Genomic DNA, 22,228 nt, shown 5'->3' with positions numbered 1-22,228 from the left:
CGGAATCACAACTTTGCCATCTGTCAGTTCTGTGTCCTTGGAGAGGTCGTATAACTGCTCTAAGCCTCATTTTCACGTCTGTAAAATGGGGCAATAATACCTAACACTAGAGGGTAGATGAGGACTGAATGAGATGAGCATAGCAAGTCCTTCGCACTCACAGATGTCAGCTCTTGGTATTTTGCTGAGCAGAAAGCAAGGTCCGTGTCTGTCATATGCTCTGCAGGACCATGCCTGACCCATAGTAGAGTCTCCATAAGCATTTGTCAAATAAATGTCAGCTGAAGTTCTGTTTGAAAAAAAAAAAAAAAAGCCTGGAGAGATTCAGAGAGGGTTCATGGTCAAATCCACTAGGCAAATTCTGGACTTGAACAAGTTGCCCAGATTTCTTTACTTCAGGATACTGCAGAGCCTTAAGTACGCTAAACAGCACGTCCAAAATGGTGTAATCGGGCCACCTAGGTGGCTCAGTTGGTTAAGCGTCTGACTCCTGCATTGAGATCAGGTCATGATCTCAGGGTCATGAGATGGAGCCCTGTGTCGGGCTTTGCGCTCACTGGAGGGTCTGCTGGAGATTCTCTCCCCCTGGCCCTCCTCCTGCTCTAAAATAAATAAACAAATCTTTAAAAAAAAAAAAGTGTTGGGGCACCTGGGTGGCTCAGTGGGTTAAAGCCTCTGCCTTCGGCTCAGGTCATGATCCCAGGGTCCTAGGATCGAGCCCCACATCGGGCTCTCTGCTCAGCGGGGAGTCTGTTTCCCCCTTTCTCTCCATCTGCCTCTCTGCCTACTTGTGATCTCTGTCTGTCAAATAAATAAATTTTTAAAAAAAGTGTTATCATTTGCTGCATTTGCCATTCTAGAGAGAGCATCTCATGGGACCAGTCCCTGGGTGCAGATTTGGAGAAGTAAACCAGCTCTTGGGTAATGTTCCGGGGGTTAGAGGTAGAGCAGGGCTGAGGCTGAAGTCAGGCCTACGAACAACGTGGGGTAGCAAGTCAGAGAGAATGGGATCTAGGAGGCTGTCTTTTGATTCATTCGTTCAATATTTATTCATGCATTCAAAAAGTACTTACTGTATTCCCACTACACAAAAGGTGCTTTATGAGATGTCACGGGGGACACAGAAATGACCCACCCATGCAGCCCACCCTGGAGAGCTTCTCAGGGCATTTGTACCACCTCACAGCATGTGAACTGGCACCCACAGAGTGCCAGACGCGAGGCTGGTGTCAGGAATGCTGTGGTGATTTACACACGTGCCCTCACTTACAAAAGTCCCCTGTCAGTGGAGGAAACCAGTAAGTACTCAGGTCATTACAACATGCCTAGGAGTTCTCCTGGAAGCTAAGGATAAACCATTCCATGTAGAGGGAACAGCAGATGCAAAGGTATGAAGTCAACGTGGAGGAATTTTGTGAATTACCATGTAAGTAATGCAAATACAAACATGACTACCATATTAAAGAATAATAATTGTTTCTTTTTTTAGTATTTTTTAATTTTATATTTCTTTTTTTAAATTTTTTTAACATATAATGTATTATTTACCCCAGGGGTACAGGTCTATGAATCATCAGGCTTACACATTTCACAGCACTTACCATAACACATACCCTCCCTGGGGTCCATAACCCAACCACCCTCTCCCTACCCCTCACCCCCGAGCAATCCTGTTTGTTTTGTGAGATTAAGAGTCTCTTTACAGTTTGTTTCCCTCCTGATCCCATCTTCTTTCATTTTTTTCCTTCCCTACCCCCCAAGCCCCCCCACCCTGCTTCTCAAATTCCTCATATCAGAGAGATCATATGATAATTATCTTTCTCTGATTGACTTATTTCGCTCAGCATAATACCCTCTAGTTCCATCCACATCGTTGCAAATGGCAAGATTTCATTTCTTTTGATGGCTGCATAGTATTCCATTGTGTGTGTGTGTGTGTGTGTGTGTGTGTGTGTGTGTGTGTGTGTGTGTATACCACATATTCTTTATCCATTCATCTGTTGATGGACATCTAGGTCCTTTCCATAGTTTGGCTATTGTGGACATTGCTGCTATAAACTTTGGGGTGCATGTGCCCCTCTGGATCACTACATTTGTATCTTTGGGGTAAATACCCAGTAGTGCGATTGCTGGGTTGTAGGGTAGCTCTATTTTCAACTTTTTGAGGAAACTCCATGCTGTTTTCCAGAGTGGCTGCACCAGCTTGCATTCCCACCAACAGTGTAGGAGGGTTCCCCTTTCTCCACATCCTCGCCAACATCTGTCATTTCCTGACTTGTTAATTTTAGCCCTTCTGACTGGTGTGAAGTGTTATCTCATTGTGGTTTTGATTTGTATTTCCCTGATGCCGAGTGATGCGGAGCACTTTTTCATGTGTCTGTTGGCCATCTGGATGTCTTCTTTGCAGAAATGTCTGTTCCTGTCCTCTGACCATTTCTTGATTGGATTATTTGTTCTTTGGGTGTTGAGTTTGATAAGTTCTTTATAGATTTTGGATACTAGCCCTTTATCTGCTATGTCATTTGCAAGTATCTTCTCCCATTCTCAGTTGTCTTTTGGTTTTGTTGACTGTTCCCTTTGCTGTGCAAAAGCTTTTGATCTTGATGGAGTCCCAATAGTTCATTTTTGCCCTTGCTTCCCTTGCCTTGGTGATGTTTCTAAGAAGAATTTGCTGCGCCTGAAGTCAGAGAAGTTGCTGCCTGTGTTCTCCTCAAGGATTTTGATGGATTCCTGTCTCAAATTGAGGTCTTTCATCCATTTTGAGTCTACTTTTGTGTGTGGTGTAAGGAAATGGCCCAGTTTCATTCTTCTGCATGTGGCTGTCCAATTTTCCCAACACCATTTGTTGAAGAGACTGTCTTTTTTCCATTGGACGTTCTTTCCTGCTTTGTCAAAGATTAGTTGACCATAGAGTTGAGGGTCTATTTCTGGGCCCTCTAGTCTATTCCATTGATCTATGTGTCTGTTTTTATACCAGTACCATACTGTCTTGATGATGACAGCTTTGTAATAGAGCTTGAAGTCTGGAATTGTGATGTCACCAATAATAAATGATTCTTTATACCCATTTGTACTTACAGACTGTGGGCTGCCATCTCCTATCAGGGGCTTAGGGGTACTGGGTGGAGGAGATTCTGAGAGCCCACGGCGAGGCCAGTTCGGTCACACAGCATTTGTGGGCACACAACACAGAGCCCAGCATGCAAACCTTAGGCCCTCCTTCAACAGCCTGGGGCCTCTGACAGCTTCTGTCTGTCCTAGGCCGGTTCCTCTGAGAAGTCTGGATCCCCTTCCCAGTTCCACCTGCCCCAGTCCCTGGTCCATCCTGGGCTCCCCATAGACTCTCTTGCCTATTCCAAGATCCAGCAGAATCTCATGGGGGCTTGCTCCAACTCAGGGACACTGACCTGGGTCTCCTGCCCCATCCCCACCAGCTCCCTCATCAAACCCATGTTCCTCTCAACCTTCTTCTTTCCCACCCAGGGAGTAGCTGGAACCTGTCTTTGCCCCTCCTGGCTCTAAACAGGCATCCACAGTCTCGGTCATTTCACAGGGACAGAGAGGTGCCTGTAACAAAAGATGCCACCAAGGAGAAAAGAGAAACAGTGAAAGAGATTTCTCCCGTAGACTCTCACTAGGTTTGGCATCATAGCCATGGAACCCCCTCCCCCCACACCAGGTGGGACTGTAGCAAGGGTCCACCCCCACCTTCACCTCCTCCCCCAATCCCCACCAATCCCATCAGACTAAAGTGTCTGCCTGGACCAACCCTGCTAGAGAATCCTGATGACTCAGCACACGGAGTCCTGGGCCAGTAGCACCCCTTGCCCCCCGCCCCGTCCCCTGCTGACCCTTCTTCCTCTGCTGTCCCCTGGATGGCACAATGGTAAACCTGAGACTCTATTTCTACAGCTGCTGCTGCCATGGCCACTCTCCACCCCCATCTCGTGATGGAAAGTCCTAAGAAATGTGCTGAAGCCTGCCCAACCCCCTTGCCCAGACCCCACCCCTATATACTTACCCACATGCATAAGACGCCATCTCACCCAGAGGCACCCATGTGTTAATACACACCCATTTTTGCCATCAGCTGCAAACAGGCACACACACACTCACACACATGCACCCATAGCTGGGGGCTCATATTCAAACCCCCCCATACATACCAAGTCACGTATATACAACACTCACCCCCACGGGATGACCACAGGGAACCCTCAGAATCCTTCCTCTGTGCCAGCAGTGGTTCTGAGTGCTCTACATGTATCGTCCTGCTTAATCCTTTAAATCCCTGCTTCTCAAACTCTCTGTGGTGAAAGACTTGGTTTGTTTTTCAAGGGTTTTATTTGGTTTGGTTTTTAATTTCCACTCTTTTGTGGATCAGTATATGTTCTGACTGTGAACTCAACCCCCAAACTTGTTTGTACCCTGTTCCATGAGACCAGTTCCTGATCTCTCACTGGGGTCTGACGGCAATATCACAACCCCACAAATATTTCTGAAGTTTCTGTGCCTGTGTTGTCATAGACCAGAGACCAACAGTTCTGGGACAGGCACCGGTCCCATCGCTATTTTGAGTAGCAATCCCCTAAAGCATGCCAGAAAGTGGACAACAGACATTAACCCCATTTGATAGATAAGAAAACTGAGGTACACCACTTTGAAGATTGCCCACAGTTACATCGCTGATAAGGACGGGAGCCAGGATTAGAACCCAGGTGGTCTATCCCAAAACTGTGCTATCTTTTATCCCTACATACTTGGGCACAGAGTTATACTCACATACACAGAAGAAGACACACACTTGCAAATACACATAGGGAAAAGCACTCCAGACACAAACATGCATGTGTTTATCCACTAGAGTAAACACACAGGTATGTACACAGAAATACAGATCCAAATATACAGATGTATCTGTGCTAATTATTATGTTCCTGGTGCTGGTACACTGCCTGGCACACAGTAGGCACTCAGAAATATTCTGAATGGATTAATACCTTCGTGCCCCATCCACATCCCTTCCATAAAGACCCATGAATAGGAGTGTGCAGATTTGCATTTGTGGAGGGAGTAATGCCACAGGTTAAGAGCACAGTCTTTGGGTTCAAACAACTGACAATTCAAATCCTGTCTCTGCCACTAATGCTGTGTGACATGGGGAAGTAATTTTACCTCTCTGACCCTCAATGTCATCATCTAGAAAATGGAGACTCATTATTTCCTGAACAAATATGTATTGACTGCCTACAACTGATGGTCGGTTCACCAGGCGCTGGGAATACAGTGATAAACAAAACACAGAAAGCTTTGTCCACGTGGAGTGCTTATCCTGGTGAGGGAAGATAGGTGCTTAAACAACTGAATACAAATATGTTTGGTGGAGATGAAACCATGAGAAAAATTAGTGGGCAAAGGGTCTGGGGAGTTCTCAGGACAGGGGGGCTGTGCTGTAATTTTAAAATAGAGGGGTGGCACAGAAAAGTGCATAGTCTAAGATTTTTTTTTAATTTTATTTATTTGAGAGAGAGAGAGAGAGAGAGAGCACAGGAGTAGGGGAAAGGGCAGAAGGAGAGGGAGAAGCAGACTTCCTGCTGAGCAAGGAGCCCAGCTCGGGACCCGATCCCAGGACCCCGAGATAACGACCTGAGCAGAAATCAGACGCTTAACTGACTGAGCCACCCACGCACCCCATCTAAGATTTCATTTTTAAAAAGATCAAGAAAAGCCAAATTAATCAATGGTGGTAGAATTCACGAGTAGTTATTCTCAGGAAGTGGAGCAGGGAACCACAGGAAGGGCTGGAAACATTCCACACCTTGATCTAGGTGGCAGTTACGCAGCTACAGACGTAGGTTAAAAAATAAATAAATAAATAATCAATTTGCAAGAACAGGTTGGAGAGAAGGTAAGGCTAGCAAACATTGAAGGGAAGGGACCAGTGACTGACTTTCTGGAGAACACAGGGGCAGAGGGGACGGCGGGAGCAGAGGCCACAGATACCTGACGTGTTCAAGGAGCCGCAAGGAGGCCCGAAAGTCTGAGGCAGAGCGAACAAGAGTGGGAAGAACCAGGGTCCTCTGCAGGCCATGATAAAGACTTCAGCTTTTCTTCGAATGAGATTGAAAGCCCTGGGAGCGTTGAAGAACACAAGGGCCGTGACGTGACTTTTAAAAGGATCAGTCTGAGTGCTCTGTAGAACGATGTCTGGACTGTATTCGTCAGGGGTCCTCCAGAGAAACAGAACCACTAGGATACATATGAAGAGATTTATTTCGAGGAACTGGCTTACATGATTTGGCTCGCAAATCCAAAGTCTGTAGGGAGGCTGGCAGGCCGGAAACTCTCGGGCAGGAGCCGATGCTGCATCCAGAGGCAGAAGCCTTCTTCCTTGAGAATCGCGGTTTTGCTCCTCGGGTTTTTCACGGATTGGATGAGGCCCACCCAGATTATCGAAGGTCATGTCCTTTACTTAAAGTCCTCTGATTGTAGATGTTAACCGCATCTACAAAACACCTTTGCCGTGACACCTGGATGAGTGTTTGAATGACCGAGTATCTACCCGGGTCACGTTGACACAGAAAACTAACCATCACAGGGGGTGGGGGTGGACACGGGGAGACAGAGAACCATTATAATGATGGCTCAGAAAAGGCAGGAAGAGCAGAGGTGGTGAGACGGGATTGGATTCTGGACACAGTGTGAAGGTAAGCCAGTGTGACTTGTGGGTAGAATGGATGTGAGAGAAAGTGGGGATCCAGGAGTCCGGCCCCAGCAACAGCAAAGACAGAGCTGCCACTAACTGAGATGGGCAGACTACAGGAGGAGCTGGTCTGGGGCGAGACTGAGAGTTCTGTTTTGGACACGAGGTAGAGATGCCTCCTAAACATCAAGTAGACAGTGGGACTCATGAGTCTGGGGTCAGGGGAGGAGTCGGGGCAGAGATACAAATCTCTGCCCAGGGTTTGGCCAGGGAAGTATGGTAAAGCCAGAAAGGAACAAGGAACATAGAAGACACAATGGCAATGACCCAGGGGCCAAAGCTGTGCCCATAATGAGATACCACCACACACTTGTTAAGAGAACAAAAAGACAAGACTAGAACATATTTGCAAATTAGGGCCTAGTATCTAGAATGTATAAAGAACTCTCAAAACTCAACAATTTCTTAAAGAGTTCAATCAGGAAATGGGCAAAAGACAGAGAGACATTTTACCAAAGAGGCTACATGGATGGCAAAAAAGTACATGAAAAGAAATTCAATCTCATTCATTATTAAGAAATTAGAATTACAAAAACAATGATAGTGACAATACCAAATGCTGGCACAAATGTGGGGAAACTAAAAAAAAAATAAAAAATAAAAAATATATATGCGGGAAACTCTTATATTGCCAACCAGAATATAAAATGGTACAGCCACTCTGAAAAACAGTTTGACAAGTCTCTTAAAAACAAAACAGAACAAAAGCAAACAACTCCCATTCACCTCCTCAGCTGCACTCCTGGGCATTCATCCCAGAGAAATAAAAACTTATGTTCACACAGTTACCTGTAAACAAAGGTTCATAGCAGCCTTATCCCTAACAGCCTAAAATTGGAAACAAGCCAGATGTCTTTCATCAAATGAATGGTTAAATAGACTGTGGTCCATCCATACCATGCCACCATTAGTGTACAACAAAAAGAAAAATGTTGTTGATACTTGCAACAACTTGACCAAATCTCCAGAGGATTATGCTGAGTTAAAAAAAAAAACAACCTCCCCAAATTACACACTGTATGACTCCATACCTATAATATTCTTGAAATGGAAAAATTACAGAAATGGAAGCCAGATTGGTGGTTGCTAGGAGTTAAGGGGGGGGGGGGGTTGGTAAGAAAGTGGGCACAGCCAGAAAAGGGCAACAAGAGGGATTCTTGCCCTGAGGAAAATGTTCTGTATCTTGACTCTATCAACGTCAATTACTTGCTTATGCTATTGTACTATAGTTTTGCAAGACATTTCCACGGGGTGGAAACTGGGTGAAAGATACATTGGTTATTTCCTTCAACTGCATGTGAATCTATAATTGCCTCAAAATAAAAAGTTTCATTTTTAAAAGGACATGCAAAAGACAAGCCTAAATTTTGTATCAGATCCAACAGGCATAAAATTCATCAAAATTGTGAAACTTCAGCTCTTCCCCCACTCTCCTCTCATTAAGAGAGAAACTGGAAAAGCAAACCAAAGACTGAGGGAAAACATGTGTAATACCCGATCTGACAAAGCACTTGTATCCAGAGCATATAGAGAACTTTTACAATACAAGAAATACAATACAATTAAAACCGCAGTGAGATAGGACTTCGCAACCGCTAGCATGCCTAAAGCTGAAAAGACAGAGAAATCAAAGCATGTATTCACAAATGACTTATACAGAAATGCTTTTTCCCAATAGCCCAAATCTGGAAACAACCCGAATGTCCGTCAGCAGGTGAATGGATAAGCAAATGTGATACACCCATACAATGGAATGCTACTTAGCAAAAAAAAAAAAAAGGAACAAACTATTGATATACACAAAAACATGGGTGGACCTCATAAACATCCTGCGGAGGGGCACGGGGTGGGGGGGGGGGTTCCATTTATATTAAATTCTAGAACAGGCAATGAAATGGTTCCATTTATATGAAATTCTAGAAAAGACAAAACTAATCCATTGTGCTAAAAATAGATCAGCAGTTGCCTAGGGCTGGGTACAGGGGAGGAGACTGACAGCAAAAGAAGTCTGGGGGACATTGGAAATTTTCCATATCTTGATAATAGTGGGCATAAATATTTGTCAAAATCATACCTAATGTGTGCATTTCATTTTATATAAATGTATATAAATCATATAAATTAAAACTCAGTAGGGTTGATTTTTAAAAGACAAAATACAAGCCCATGTTTTGTCTTATATTCAACAGACACAAATGTACTCTGGGGAGGAGGGTGGCTCAGTCCGTTAAGCAGCCCGCTCTCGATTTTGTCTCAGGTCGTCAGAACGAGTCCCACCTCTCCTCGGGCTTAGTCTAGAGTCAGCTTGAGATTCTTCTCCCTCTCCTTCGGCCCCTCCCCCTACCCACTCGCTCTCAAATCTTTTAAAGAAAGTACGCTGTCAACTTGCTATGAAAGTTTCTAAGTGCTTACTCTAAATGTCTCTACTTAACTCTTCCACCCCCCGCATAACGAACAGGTCAAAAGCCAGCTGGGGTCGGCTTCTCTGAGAGCCACCTCCGCAGCTCCACCTTCCGAACCTCGAGGAAGGGGGAGGCTCCGGAGGGCCAGAGCCCCGCGTCACTGGGGCTGGAACACGGGCCTGCGCTGCAGCCTCAGCACCCGGTAGGTGTTAAGGCCCGGCACGTCGAAGCCGGGGGACAGCCCGTAGCGGTCCACCGGGTAGAAGCGGACGAGCTGCCCGTGCTGCGCCTCGAGGGAGAGCCAGGCGTCGCCGAGCGGCAGCGCGCACGGGAACTCGCGCGCCACGTGCAGCTGGAAGACGCGGCCGCGCAGGTGACGCAGCGTCAGCGTGCGGAAGGCGGGGGGCACGAGCGCCTCGACGCGCGGCCCGAACTGGCGCAGGCGCAGCTCGCCCGCCGGTCCAGGGTGCACCTCGTAGAAGGTCTTGTTCGCGAAGGTAAAGTAGCCCACGAAAGGGCGCGCGCTGGGCGGCGGCGCGGGGCGGGGCTCGGCCTCCCGGAGGGCCCTCTCCATGGCAGGCAGGAGCACGTCGTAGGCCTGCGCCACCAGGTCGCGCCCGGGGGGCCGCGGCCCGGCCAGCAGCAGCACGAGGCCCAGGCGCAGCGGCGGCACCAGGGAGAAGGTGGCGGCGTAGCCATCCAGGTCGCCGTCCTTGCGCACCACGCGGTAGCCCCGCTGCGCGTGGAACTCCCACGGTGTGCCCGTCTCGTTGGCGAAGTAGGCGCCCGAGCAGGCCAGCAGCGGCGCCAGCAGGGTCTTGGCCGCGTCAGGCCGCAGGAGCCGCCTGGGCCCGCTGCCCAGGAGCACCATAGCCAGCTTGGCCAGGTCGGCAGGGGTGGAGTACATCTGGCCGGATGGCCGGTACCAGCCCAGGTCGTAGAGCGGCGCGGGCCGCCCGCTGCCGTAGAAACCGGCGGCCAGGCGGGCGCGCACAAGGGGCGTGAGGTCAAAGCCGGTGTCCGCCATCCCCAGCGGCTCCAGCACGTTCTCCGCGATCCAGCGCTGGTAATCACCCTCAGCAGTGTGCGCTGCCAGAACGTGGGCCAGAAGAGAGAAGGCCAGCGTGCTGTAATGGCACCTGAAAGAGGAAGGGTGGAAACTGGGATGTGGCCTCGGAGGAGTGTCTCCAGGCCCTAAAGAGCCCCGCGCCACCTGCTCAGACTGTCTGAAATGCCACCAGAGTTTCGTTGGACTGGATGGGGTTGAGAAGGAACCTGCTTCATTGCATCCCAGAAGGTCAGACGGAACAGAGACTCTAGAGGTCATTGATTACAAGTCATTATCCTACATCTGGGAAGACTAAAGCCCAGAGATGGGCAGAGAATTGCCCACGGGCACAGGGCAGGTTGGGGAAGAGTTGGACGCAGCGATGCCCCTAGGAGAGTGATAAAACAAATCTTAGTTCTTTACACTTTAGTATGATTTATTTTATCGAATGGAAAACTAGAGACGATTGTAGGGCAAAAATGACAGGGAGTCGTAGCTCAAGTATAACAAATAGGAGGCAGGATTTCACCCCACCCTTCTCCCAAACCCTACTGCTCCCAAAGCCGGGGTGGGGGAGTGGGATTTGTTCAGTGGTCACCCCAGCCATCCACTCCCTGTCTCATCGACATTCCATTTATTTCCATTATGGCACTTGGCAAAATCTGTATTTCTCTCGTTTATCTGTTCACTGATGAAAATGTCTGGTGTTCACTCAGAACAATGTACACTTGGCAAGGAGTAGCCTGGTTATAATGTTCCCTGCCATATCTCAATAGCCAGGTGCTGTATCTCAGTTGAGTAGATGCTCAATGAAAGCTGAGTTGATGAACCGACAGAATGTGGAGTTCACACTAGATCTGGGCCCAGCTTCCTTGTGCCTTGTTGTGCCCCCTGTCTGGGCCTGTCCTCCCAGCTGTGGAATAGGGAACACATTCAGGGATCCCTGTTTAGGACAAGGTGACACAGACTCTGTCCTAGGAGGGCTGTGTCACCTTGGGTGGTTCCTATTGTGTGTGGGGCATCAGACACACTCCTCACCTGGTTCCCGGGTCTGCTACCAGCACGTCATCCTTGAGCAGGCTCAGGGCCTCCTGGGTGCTGCCCGTCCACAGCAGTGAAGTGGATCGGAGCCTTCTGGGCAGCCCTGCAGAAGAGCAGTGATCAGACCTGCTGGGCCAGCTGAGCGTGGGATAGTGGATCCCTGGGTGCTCTCTCTCTCCCACCTTCCATGAATTGAGAGGTAAGGACCACAAAATCACTTTGGAAAAAAAAAAAAAAAGTCTAGCCTGGACTCTAATCATGTCTGTGTTTTATTGGGCAAGTCACTTAACCTCTCTGAGCCCCAGTCCCCTTATCTGTAACATGAGGGAAATAATTTCCTATATCGTTGGGCTCATGTGAGGATTAGTTGAGATGAAATGCTCAGCATGGGGCCTGGTCATAGCAACTGTTCAAAAAATAATTGTTATCACCCACCATAGAAGTTTGAGTCCACAAAATTCTTGAGGTCAGTACCCGAGCCGGTTTTGTGGAACTAGTTCGGCTCCTCTGCCCACTTGGAATTTTCTGTTTATTGGTTGCGACAAGTATGGGAAGGGTCACGTGACTGGGATTCTTTCCATCCTTCCCCTCAGTAGTTTTCAGGCATCCCTTTTGTTTCAAGGACTGTTGGGGTAACTGGGGGCTCAGTAGTGAGCGAAATAAAGTCCCTGCCCACATGGAATTTCCATTCTAGTGGAGGGGACAGGCGATAAATAAATATTCATCCTGTGGAGAAAAATAATTGCATGTAAGAAGGGAGGGATTGTTATTTTATCCAAGGTGATCGGAGGAAGGCCTCAGAGAGAAGGTGACCCTTGAGCAGGTGAGAGCTGGAGGAGGTGGGGGGTGGGGAGCCCCAGGGCAGTGCGAGGAAAGAATGTCTCCCACGGAGGGAACAGCTAGTGCAAAAGTCCTGAGGCAGAAATGCATTGGCATGTTTGAGCACCAGTGAGGAATAGCCAGTGTGGCTGAAGAGGAGTGAGAAGGGGAGGACTTTGGAGCTGAGAGATGACAGGAATATGCCATAGGGTGCTAGAGGACGCTGGAAGGACTTGGCTTTTTCTCTGAGTGGGATTTGACCACCGCAGGGGTTTTGAGCAGTGGAGTGATGTGATTTGACATATATTTTATCAGGATAGGGGCGCCTGGGTGGCTCAGTGGGTTAAAGCCTCTGCCTTCGGCTCGGGTCATGATCTCAGGGTCCTGGGATTGAGCCCCGCATCGGGCTCTCTGCTCCGCAGGGAGCCTGCTTCCTCCTCTCTCTCTCTGCCTGCCTCTCTGCCTAGTTGTGATTTCTCTCTGTCAAATAAATAAAATATTTTTTTAAAAAAATTTTTTAAATTTATTTTTTCAGGATTGCTCTAGTTGCTGTTTGAAAACAGACGCTGTGGGGAGGGGGGCAGTGGCAGAAGCAAGGAAGCCTGTGAGGAGACTTGAAAACCCCATGTTTAATTGATGGTGACTTAGACTTGGATGCTAGCAGCAGAGTGGTTGGATTCTGGATATATTTTGAGTGGGGAGCCAACAGAATTTGCTCCTGGAGGAGATGTGGAGAGTGTGGGGATTGGAGGTATCTGGGTGACTCAAAGGCTTTTGGGTTAAGCAATTAGGAGATGGAGTCTTGAGTCCTGGGTTTAAGTTCGGACTCTAGCACTTCTTCTTTTCTTCTCTTTTTTTTTTTTTAAGAAGAGGAGGGAAGGGCAGAGGAAAAGGAAAAGAGAGAATCTTTACCAGGCTCCACGCCCAGCGCAAAGCCCAACATGGGGCTCGATCCCACAACTCTTGAGATCATGACGTGAGCTGAAATCAAGAGTTGGACACTCAACCTCTGAGCTACCCAGGCGCCCCCTGACTCTGACACTTCTTGCTGTGTGGCCACAAACCATGTACTTTACCTCTCTGAGCCTCTACTTGCTCATCTGTAAATGGGCTGTAACACTTGCAGTGGTGTTGTGTTGAGGTGAGGTGTTGGAAGGCTTAACTTAGAGAAGGGATGAAAAGTTCCAGGAATGGGAGAGAGCTCCAGATAACAGTGAGAGTCAATCACAGAAGACATTGAGAGCTTAGAACAGAGTTATGCAGGCAGCCGTTGGCTCAGCTAGCCCCTTGGGACTGTAGGAGAAGACATGTGGGATGTTTTAAAACTAACCAAGCACAGGGTGCTGGGGTCCCTGGGTTTATGGGTAAACAAGAAGCCACAACACAGCCCCTAGAGGGAGCCCTGGAGTCAGAGTTCTAACCCCCGGGGTGGATTTAACAAGAGCCTAAGCTTCCAGGTTCCTCACCTGCATGGCCCCTTCCAAGACCTGTATCTAATTTTGATTTTGTAACAATGTAATCTTAAAGAGGACCCCCAGGATCATATCCACATGAGGCCCCACCAAACCTAGGTCCAACCCTGACTATAATAACCAAAGCTACGTTGACAAGGGCCTGCTGTGTGCCAGGTGCCCCGCTAAGTGTTTTATACTCATTAGCTCATTTAATCCCCAGGAATAATGTAAACCACACTCATTTTACAGAGGAGAAAAGTAGGGCTCAGAGAAGTTAAATGACTTGCCAAACATCACACAGCTGGGAGAGGGCAGAGATGGAATTTCAGTGCTCCTGCCCTTAACCACTGGGCCATTCTCCCACAAGAAGACTGATCCTGGGGCACAGGGGTGGCTCAGTGGGGGTTAAGCGTCTGCCTTCGGCTCAGGTCATGATCTCAGGGTCCTGGGATGGAGCCCCGCGTCGGGCTCCCTGCTCAGCAGGGAATCTGCTTCTCCCTCTCCCTCTCTGCTAATAAATAATATCTTTAAAAAAAAGGGGGGGGGGGAGGAGAAGACTGATCCTGTCCTGCATGAGCTATTTCCGGTGGCTCCATCCTCTCGCTGAGCCTTGGGTACACCCTCAGGGCTCAGAAGTGATAACCAGCCACATCCATCAACTGAGACCTCAGGCCATTTGAAATGATGGAATGGCAGGTATGTGTATATTCATATAGTTTATGTAAGTGTGTCATGTAATATGTACATTGTACTTTCTTACACATACGCTTTCATATACCCATATGTACCCTATGTAGTGTATATTGTTTTATCCATTCATATGGGGGCATATGACATGTTTTTTGAGCTTTTTTGTCCCACTTAAATTAACATTATATCTTATTCCATCTCGGAATAGAGAACATTGTTACCCCTTTTTTCTGGGGCTACATCTTATTTGATTGTATAGCCCTGACCTAGTTTTTTGAGCCATTTCCCATTCATAGCTTTTAGGTGTTCCCATTTTTCCAGCCTGGCATGGGGAATGGGTGCTCGGGGAGTGGGTGGGATAGCCAGGCTGGGTGAGGGCCTGCTGCTCAGTTCCCACACCTGAAACAGTTTGGGTTGAGCTGGGAAAGTTCAGAGCTGCTCACCTGAGAGCTGGCTGGCCATCCTCCGGAGGGTGACCGGTGAAGGCCTTGGGGCTGGGCCCACCTGCTCCAGCCCATCCATCAGGCTCTGTTCAGGGGCTGATGCCATGCCCAGCGGGTTGTTAATGGTGAAGGTGCTGGCATACCTCTCCAGAGGGTCATCTAGGGAGGCCACGATGCCCTCCTCCCACAGCCGGTACAGCATGAGGACTGGAAAGATCTTGGAGATGCTGGAGATCCTGGACAGTGTTAAGAGCACAACGGTGCAGAGGACATGCAGTTGGCCCTACAACCCACCTCCACCCTGTACCCCCACCTCCCAACTTTCTAGGGTTCTAGGAAAGCACCAAGACTACCCTCACCCAGTGTCTCAGACGGAAATTCGCCAGCCTCTGTAAAACTGCCATTGGGATGTTTAAGAACATACCACAGTGGTGGGGGTCTATCCCTACCACTCCTGGGCGTCTATCCCCATGCCAGACCTTAACCCAGGCCCTTCCCAATCTGGGACAAATGTGAGTTGGGCTCATACCTCTGCCTCACACTGGCCAAGTGGTCTTGGGCAAGCACTAGATCTCTCTAAGATTCATTGTCCATTTCATAGGTTGTAGTAAAGATTGAATGAGATTGGGCATGTAGAGTGCTTGGCAGCATACCCGGCAGGTATGTACGTGTTCAGTAAGTGATAGCAAATGTAATCGTTGGCCTGGTGCCTGGCACATACCAGGTGCAGTGTGACTGGAACCCCTGTCATCCTCACAGTATCTCCGGGAGTGACCATGTTCACTCTTCATGGTCAACTTTAAGGATCTCACAGGCAGCTCCTCAGAGGGGAGACTCTGGCTGTGCAGCAGAGGGTCCCACGTTTCTTCCATCTGGACCACTGCTACTGACTGACAGGGACCTGGGGCAAGGGGCCAGGAACTGGTTATAGTCCCTTTGTGGCAGATAGAAGGGCAGGGGGGATGGGACACAGGGAGTCTTTTCTAGTTAGGAAGGTTTGGGGCTAAGGGCTCTCCAGAAGGGATTCCTTCCTGACCTGTTATCCCTGTGGTGTCATGTTGGGCACTTTCTCGTTCTCTCTGGACCTCAGTCTCCTCATCTGTAAATTGTCAGGACTTAATAACAGGCCCTGGCAGCTTGGACCCACTGTCATGATTCTCTGGAGTCCGCCTACCTCCTAGGTCTCCCTTGTCCTCCCATCCCTGCCCCCCTCCAGAGAACTGTGGTGGTCACCCAACTGACCGGTACATGGTATACTCATTGGGGGGCCCAGAGGCTGGGTCTGAGCCATTCTTCTTCCCGAAGTTCCCAGTCCAGAGCACAGTGTCATTGTGGATGACCACGGCAGACATGGCAGCCAGGCCCGGGGCAGACAGTGCCTGACGCAGGATCCCGTCCACCTTGGAGGAGGAGAGCAGGAGGCTGAGAGTGTAGGTGCAGAGACACCCCCGACTTGTTCTGCACGCCCAGCCCACTCCCACACCACCCCCTGCACACAGCAGCCCTGGCCTGGCTCCCCTCCGTTCTCTCCCCACTATTGCTGGAGCCTCCGGACCCCCGGTTCTCAGACCCCCCTGGCGTGGGACCCCCACCCACTTGCAACCAGACCAGCTCCACTAAATGTGTTTTCTGTGTAGGGCTTCCTCGTAAGATTTTTGTTTAAAGAAATATTACTTTGGCAAAATGTAAAAGGAGGGAGGGGTTAAACTACTGGTCTAGTTGAACCCTGTGATGCCCTAGAACACCCCCAGGAGGCCCGTTCTGACCCCCTAATGTTGGAAAATTCACGAAAGAGGGTGCACAGGCCCTCTCTGAAAAGACATTGTTTTCAATAATGAAATGCAGTGCCGGCGAGAATCCCTCTATCTGTTGGACACTTGGCATGTGCCAGGCATCATATAAAGTTATTTTCACGCATTGTCTCACTTAATCCTCCTAACAAGGCAGTGCTCACTTCTCCCCATTTTACAGATGAGAAAAGTGGATCCATGAGATCCGAAGTGGTTTGCCCAAGTGGCTAATGGTTCATGGAGTCAGGATTCAAAGCCCAGGCAAATTCCAGCCCTCGCTCCTAATTCACAGCCAGACCGCCCCGGGCTGGGGTTCCCGGCCCGGCGCTAGCTTTGCCTCCGTGTGCCTCAGTGTCCTCCTCTGTAGACCGAGGCTCAGGTTCGCAGAGAGAGGTCCCCAGACACTAGGTGCTCACTAGAGGGCAGCCATGGGGATCACTGCTGCTTTGTTTCATTTCCTGACTGTGACCCTGGAGCCTCAGAGCACCCCTTTGCTCCCTCTCCGTCACTAAACTTTTCACGTATTTGCAGGCACTGATGGTGTCTCTCTGTGCTAGCCCACGCCTTCTTTTGTGTGCACGTCTGTCCCTTCCACCATCCCAGACGACAGCGTCACAGCCCCGCACCGTGCTGCTGCTTGTAGATTTCCAGTCGTGTTTCATCTGTGTGCATGTCTGCCAAGGTGAGTGACCTGGGGGTGGGGTCTGACGGGCACAGACCAGCGCCGGCCAACAGCCCCGTCTTGTGTTGGCTGCCACGTGTTAGCAGCAATAACAGTTACGCCTTAGGGTATGTTTAGTGATATGGCCCTGGTCTCCAGGGGTCAGGGCTCTGACCTCTCCGCACATCCCCTCTCCCTCCCCCACCCCTGGACCCACTGGCCTGAATTGTCCCGTAGCTCTCTGTGTGTGCTTTGCCCTCACTCCGCTGCCCCTGGACCCATGCATGTGCCAGCCCCTCTCTCCAAAGCACATGCTTCACTCCCCCAAGCTCCCTTACTGTATAAATGCATATCATCTGTGTATCTCCTACTTGTTCACATCTCAGTGTAGACACCACTGACTCCAGAGCCAATTTTCTGTACCCCATCGTTCCCTAAACTTTCCCTACCCTCACTCTCACCCCCCGTTATCGATGTTACTTGTCTTGACTATTCTGTCTCTTCCAGACTAGTACTTCTTTACAGCAGGACAGAACCTTCTTCCTGACATCTCCCTGGTTCCTAGCACAGAGCAGGTGCTCGAGAATTATATGTTGAATGAATGAATGAATGAATGAATGAATGAGTGTGTGAATACCACTGCTAACACCCAGAATGTGCCCTCCCCTTCATCGCCCAGGCGTAGCCCACACACCCAGGTCCCTCTTGGATCATCACTGACCTTTTCCAGGGCCTCCTTCAACACAGGGAGGGGGTGAGCCAGGGGCACAGGCTCTGGGTGCCGGGGACACATCCTCACAGGGGCAGAAGTCACCTCAGGTCCCAGGGAACCTGGAGGGAACATAACATGGTGAGTGGGGGACAGAGATCAGGATAGGAGTCCAGGGGTCATCCTAGAACAGGTGGGAAGGCAGCAGCAAAGGCCAGAGCCATGCCTCGGGACCAGCCCTCCCAGCTGGCAACAGCCTCCCCAGAAGACAGTGGGGCACAGTGACCCGCCATGGGCAGCAAGAGGCAAAATGCAGAGTCTCTCTGGGAGAAGGGATAGTTCCACGCCCACCACATGACGCTTGGCCTTTAAAATGCCAATCAGACCACAGCCCTCAGTTGGTAGCCCCTGTCTCTTGCTTGACCAGCTTCCTCCCTCCATGTAATCAGCTGATTTAGAAAAGTCCCGGCTCTTTGGGTCAGGCTCAGTCACATCTGTCTGTCTGTCTCTGCTTCTCTAGTTCTGATTCTGTGTTTGGGTGGCAAAGTAGACATGGGCCCTACTTGGGCTTCAGGCCTAAATCATAGGGGGCAGTGCCTTCTGTTACCAGAGCGGTGTGTCTGGGATACCTGCTTTAAATCGCATTCTGCTTTGGTTCAGGTGTATGGCTTCCTGGGAACCTTGGGGTGGGGGGGGGAGGGGGAGATGTGGGCCCTGGCAGGACATGATTCAGACTGAGAGATCATCACAGCGGCCCCAGACCTCCCTCTCATCCTCGAAAAAGTGTAGAGTAGGATTGTATAAGTGCCCAGAGGAGCGGCCCCCTTCTTGAATCCTCGAACTGCCTCCTGAGGCTACCGGGACTTGGCCCCAGCCTTGAAAGAGCCCAGGATAGACCAGTGGCAGAACCGCCAGTAAGCCCCCAGAATCAGGAGAAGGAATAAATCATTTTGTTTGAAGCAGGTAGTTTTGGGGGCTTACTCAGCATTCGGTAACTGATAGGGTCCCAAACAGAAAAGTGACAAACCTGAGGGAAACTCTCTCAACAACTCCCTGACACAGGTTTAATAGTTGGACTAGGGAGGACTCAGTCAAAGCCAGAGCATCTCTTGAGTGGGACCCCCGGGGGGGCTGGTTCCTCCAGCCCTGCATTAATAGGCACAAAAGGTCATGTGGGAATCTTAAAATCCAGATTTGAGGGGGCCCTGGGTGGCTCAATCAGTTAAGCGTCCAACTCATGATCTCAGCTCAGGTGTTGATCTCAGGATCGTGAGTTCAAGCCCCATGTTGGGCCCCAGGCTGGGTATGGAGCTTACTTTTTAAAGAAATTCAATTCTGATTCAGTAGATACGGGGTAGAACCAGAGCATCCTCATATCTAACAGGCTCTCAGGGGGTACCCACACAAGGGTGAGGACTTAGATCTCCATGCTCAGCAGACCCAAACAGGTCCATGAACCATTTGTTTCCCATTTGGGACAAATTAAGGAGAAAATTTGAGAGCACACATTTAGAAACTTGATAGCAGTTTGATGGAGTAATTTTGTGTTGAATCTTAAAACTTGGGCTTCTAATTTAAATTTATTAAATTAAATTAAATTTTAATTTATCTCTTTTTTTTCACTTAATTTCATTTGTGTCTATTTATAGACATACTGGTTTGCTTTGGGCTGGTAGTTTGATGGTTTGAGAACCATAGCCCTAGAAGACAGGCTGGCCCACCTACTTGGGGACTGTTTGCTTGAGGGACTAAGAAGCTCCTGATAAAGGTATTTGCCCTAGAAAGAACAGGTTGGGGTGAGAAAGGAAAAAGCCAGCAGGAAAATAAAAGGAGCCATTTCTGCACAATTTCTGCGGGTCTTTAGGAGTCCAGACCACCTCACTGAGCCTTGGACATCTGTAACACGACAGGAATGGAGCGAGACGTTCTCCGGGTTTAGCGGAGAGCTGGGGTTCTGGATGATCCAGGATCCCGGCAGGATGGAGGTCAGAGGGGTTGCTATAGCAACAGAAGGTGCAGTGGGCATTACCAGTAGCGGTGACTCATTTCCAAGCCTTGACCAGCCCCTGATGGAGAGGCTCCAAGAAATGGCAGCATCTCTCCGTTTCTTGGACACCTCATTGTTCCTCCCAGGGTCTCAGATACAGTTGGGGGAGGATCTCTAAAGGGGGGTAGGGCCTGGCGATCCTGCCACGAGAGAAACTCCGTCTGCACATATTGGAGGATCCTGAGTTTTAAAGCCAGACTAGGTAGTTTAAGGAAACCCGAGTGGCATTGGGATCCACGAGAGCATCAACACACGGAAAAGTCACAAGAGTGGCCCAAAGATACACAGCTAGGGAGAGTCAGAGTCCTAATTAAAGCCAGAGCTTCTGGGTCTAAATCTTGTGGCCTCGCCTCTACACCTTCAGATCAGGAGCAGCAGTTCCCGGCTCACAGAACCCACAGGGGTGGGGAGCAACCCAAGGCTGCGGGTGCACTCACTGCTCTTCAGTTTGGGAAGGTGGTACTGCCACAGGAAGCAGCCAGTCATAACCACAGAGAGCAGGAAGAAGAAGCTGCAGGAAGCTGGGAAGAACCACTTCTTTTTCACTCTTGGCAGGCGGGGCGGCCGGCCCACCTAGAAGGGGAAGGATACAGGTTACAGCCCCCTGTGGTCAGCAGGACTCCTACCGTGCCGTAGATTCACCCAGACATCACGAGAGCCCACAGTTTGGGGGAAATATCACACCTATAAAAGCAAGGTCCTTCGCAGTATGTACCTCTGCACCTCTGGGCCTTTGCACAACCTGTTTCCTCTGCCAGGTATGCCATCTCTCTCCTGTGTACTTAATAAAATACCTAAGACTAACTGAAATGCCACCTCCTCCATGAAGCCTTCCCCAACCGTCCTCATCCAGGTCCCTTCCACGGCCCTTTATACAAGCCTCCATTGTGGTACAATTCCAACTCCCTAATACAACAGTTGTTGGACTACTATGATGTTCCTAATGGATACGAGTTCTCCAAGGGCAGGGCTGGAGTTTGTTAGATCTTAACATTTTACCATATTTTCCTCCTATCTTTACACTTGAAAAATTATCATGTCAGTTACTTGTTTAGTGTGTGGTCGTCCATCCCATGCCCTCTTTGTACCACCTGCAGACTCCGTCTCCTCCCTTTCTTCCTGGATGTAGCGCGCATTCTGATCTCGCTGTTGGTCGTTGCCATGATATTCTCATTCGTTTACTCTGTGTTTGCATCTGCAAACAGCGTGTAGTATCGCTTTGCACATTTTAAAACTTCTTTAAAGTATATCCTACTGTGTTATCCTTCTTTTTCCTTCCAATTTTAGTATATGTGCTGCCGAAGCGAGCACTATCCTCCTTTTTCCCAATACAATGCATGTAGTTCTGGGTTGTTCACTTCAACTTCTGTAGAGCATGCTGCTGTAGGAATATACTTCAAAGTGTACTAGTTAGACCATGGAGGCGAGGGCCAGGCTGCCTCAAAAACATGACTCTTTTCTGGCACTTTGGGTGGCCCAGTCCATTAAGCATCTGCCTTCAGCCCAGGTTATGACCCTGGGGTCCCGGGATGGAGTCCTGGGTCGGGCTCCCTGCTCAGCAGAGAATCTGCTTCTCCTTTTCCTTCTGCCTGTCCCCCCTACTGGTGCTCTCTCTCAAATAAATAAGTAAAATCTTTTTTTTTTTTAAGTGCCTATTTTATGCATTTGAGTAGAGCACCGTGCTTGGCAGTGAAATTTCTGAGTGGTATGGAGTGGCCCTTTCCAGCTTACCTGGATACTGTCCAGGCTGTCCAGTGTTGTCATTCCAGGTGACGCTCCCACCACCTGTGATTCTCGTTGCTATTTCTAATTGATAAGGTTGACCACTTTCTCCTGAGTTTACTGTGTATATTTCAGTTTGCTTTCCTGTGAATGGACTGTTCTGATCCTTTCCCTGTTTCTTCCTATTCAATTTTCTTTATGTATTAGAGTTCTTTGTAGGTTCTGGATACTCTTGCTAGTGTTTTGTCTTTTCACATTGTGTTTATGATAACTTGTTGAGAGGCAGAATAGTGTAGTGGTGAATCCATAGCCAGATTACCTAATTTTGAATCTCAGTTCAACCACTTCCTGGCTGTGTGACCTTAAGAGGGTCACTTACCCTACTGTGCCTGTTTCTGCACCTGTAAAATGGAAATGATAATAGTGCTTGCCTCATAAATTAGTAAGGATTTAGTGAGTTAATATACATGTAAAGTACATTTTGTTTGACACAGTATAAGCTCTAGGAGATATTATTGTTAAATAGAGGGCTTTTGGGAGGTGCCTGGGTGGTTTAGTTAAGCGTCTGCCTTGGGCTCAGGTCATAATCCCAGGGACCTGGGATCCAGCCCCTCATCAGATTCCCTGCTCAATGGGAAC

The 22,228-nt window shown here is 49.1% G+C and overlaps 1 protein-coding gene across 1 annotated transcript; it reads right to left on the bottom strand.

The window, feature by feature from the left end:
• Window positions 1–9,322: 9,322 nt before the first annotated feature.
• On the bottom strand, window positions 9,323–21,631 carry LACTBL1 (lactamase beta like 1; the record flags this gene model as incomplete). The annotated part of the gene is made up of 7 exons (XM_080801729.1): window positions 9,323–10,304; window positions 11,252–11,357; window positions 14,661–14,896; window positions 15,903–16,060; window positions 17,833–17,942; window positions 20,305–20,440; window positions 21,599–21,631. The coding sequence occupies 7 exons, from the start codon at window positions 21,629–21,631 to the stop codon at window positions 9,323–9,325; spliced, it is 1,761 nt and encodes a 586-aa protein (XP_080657855.1).
• Window positions 21,632–22,228: the final 597 nt, after the last annotated feature.

Source organism: Martes martes, assembly GCF_963455335.1.
Source record: "Martes martes genome assembly, chromosome: 4".
In the NCBI taxonomy this organism is placed as follows: domain Eukaryota; kingdom Metazoa; phylum Chordata; class Mammalia; order Carnivora; family Mustelidae; genus Martes; species Martes martes.
The sequence above is the reverse complement of the archived record's forward strand: the minus strand, read 5'-3'. Positions and strand labels throughout refer to the sequence as shown.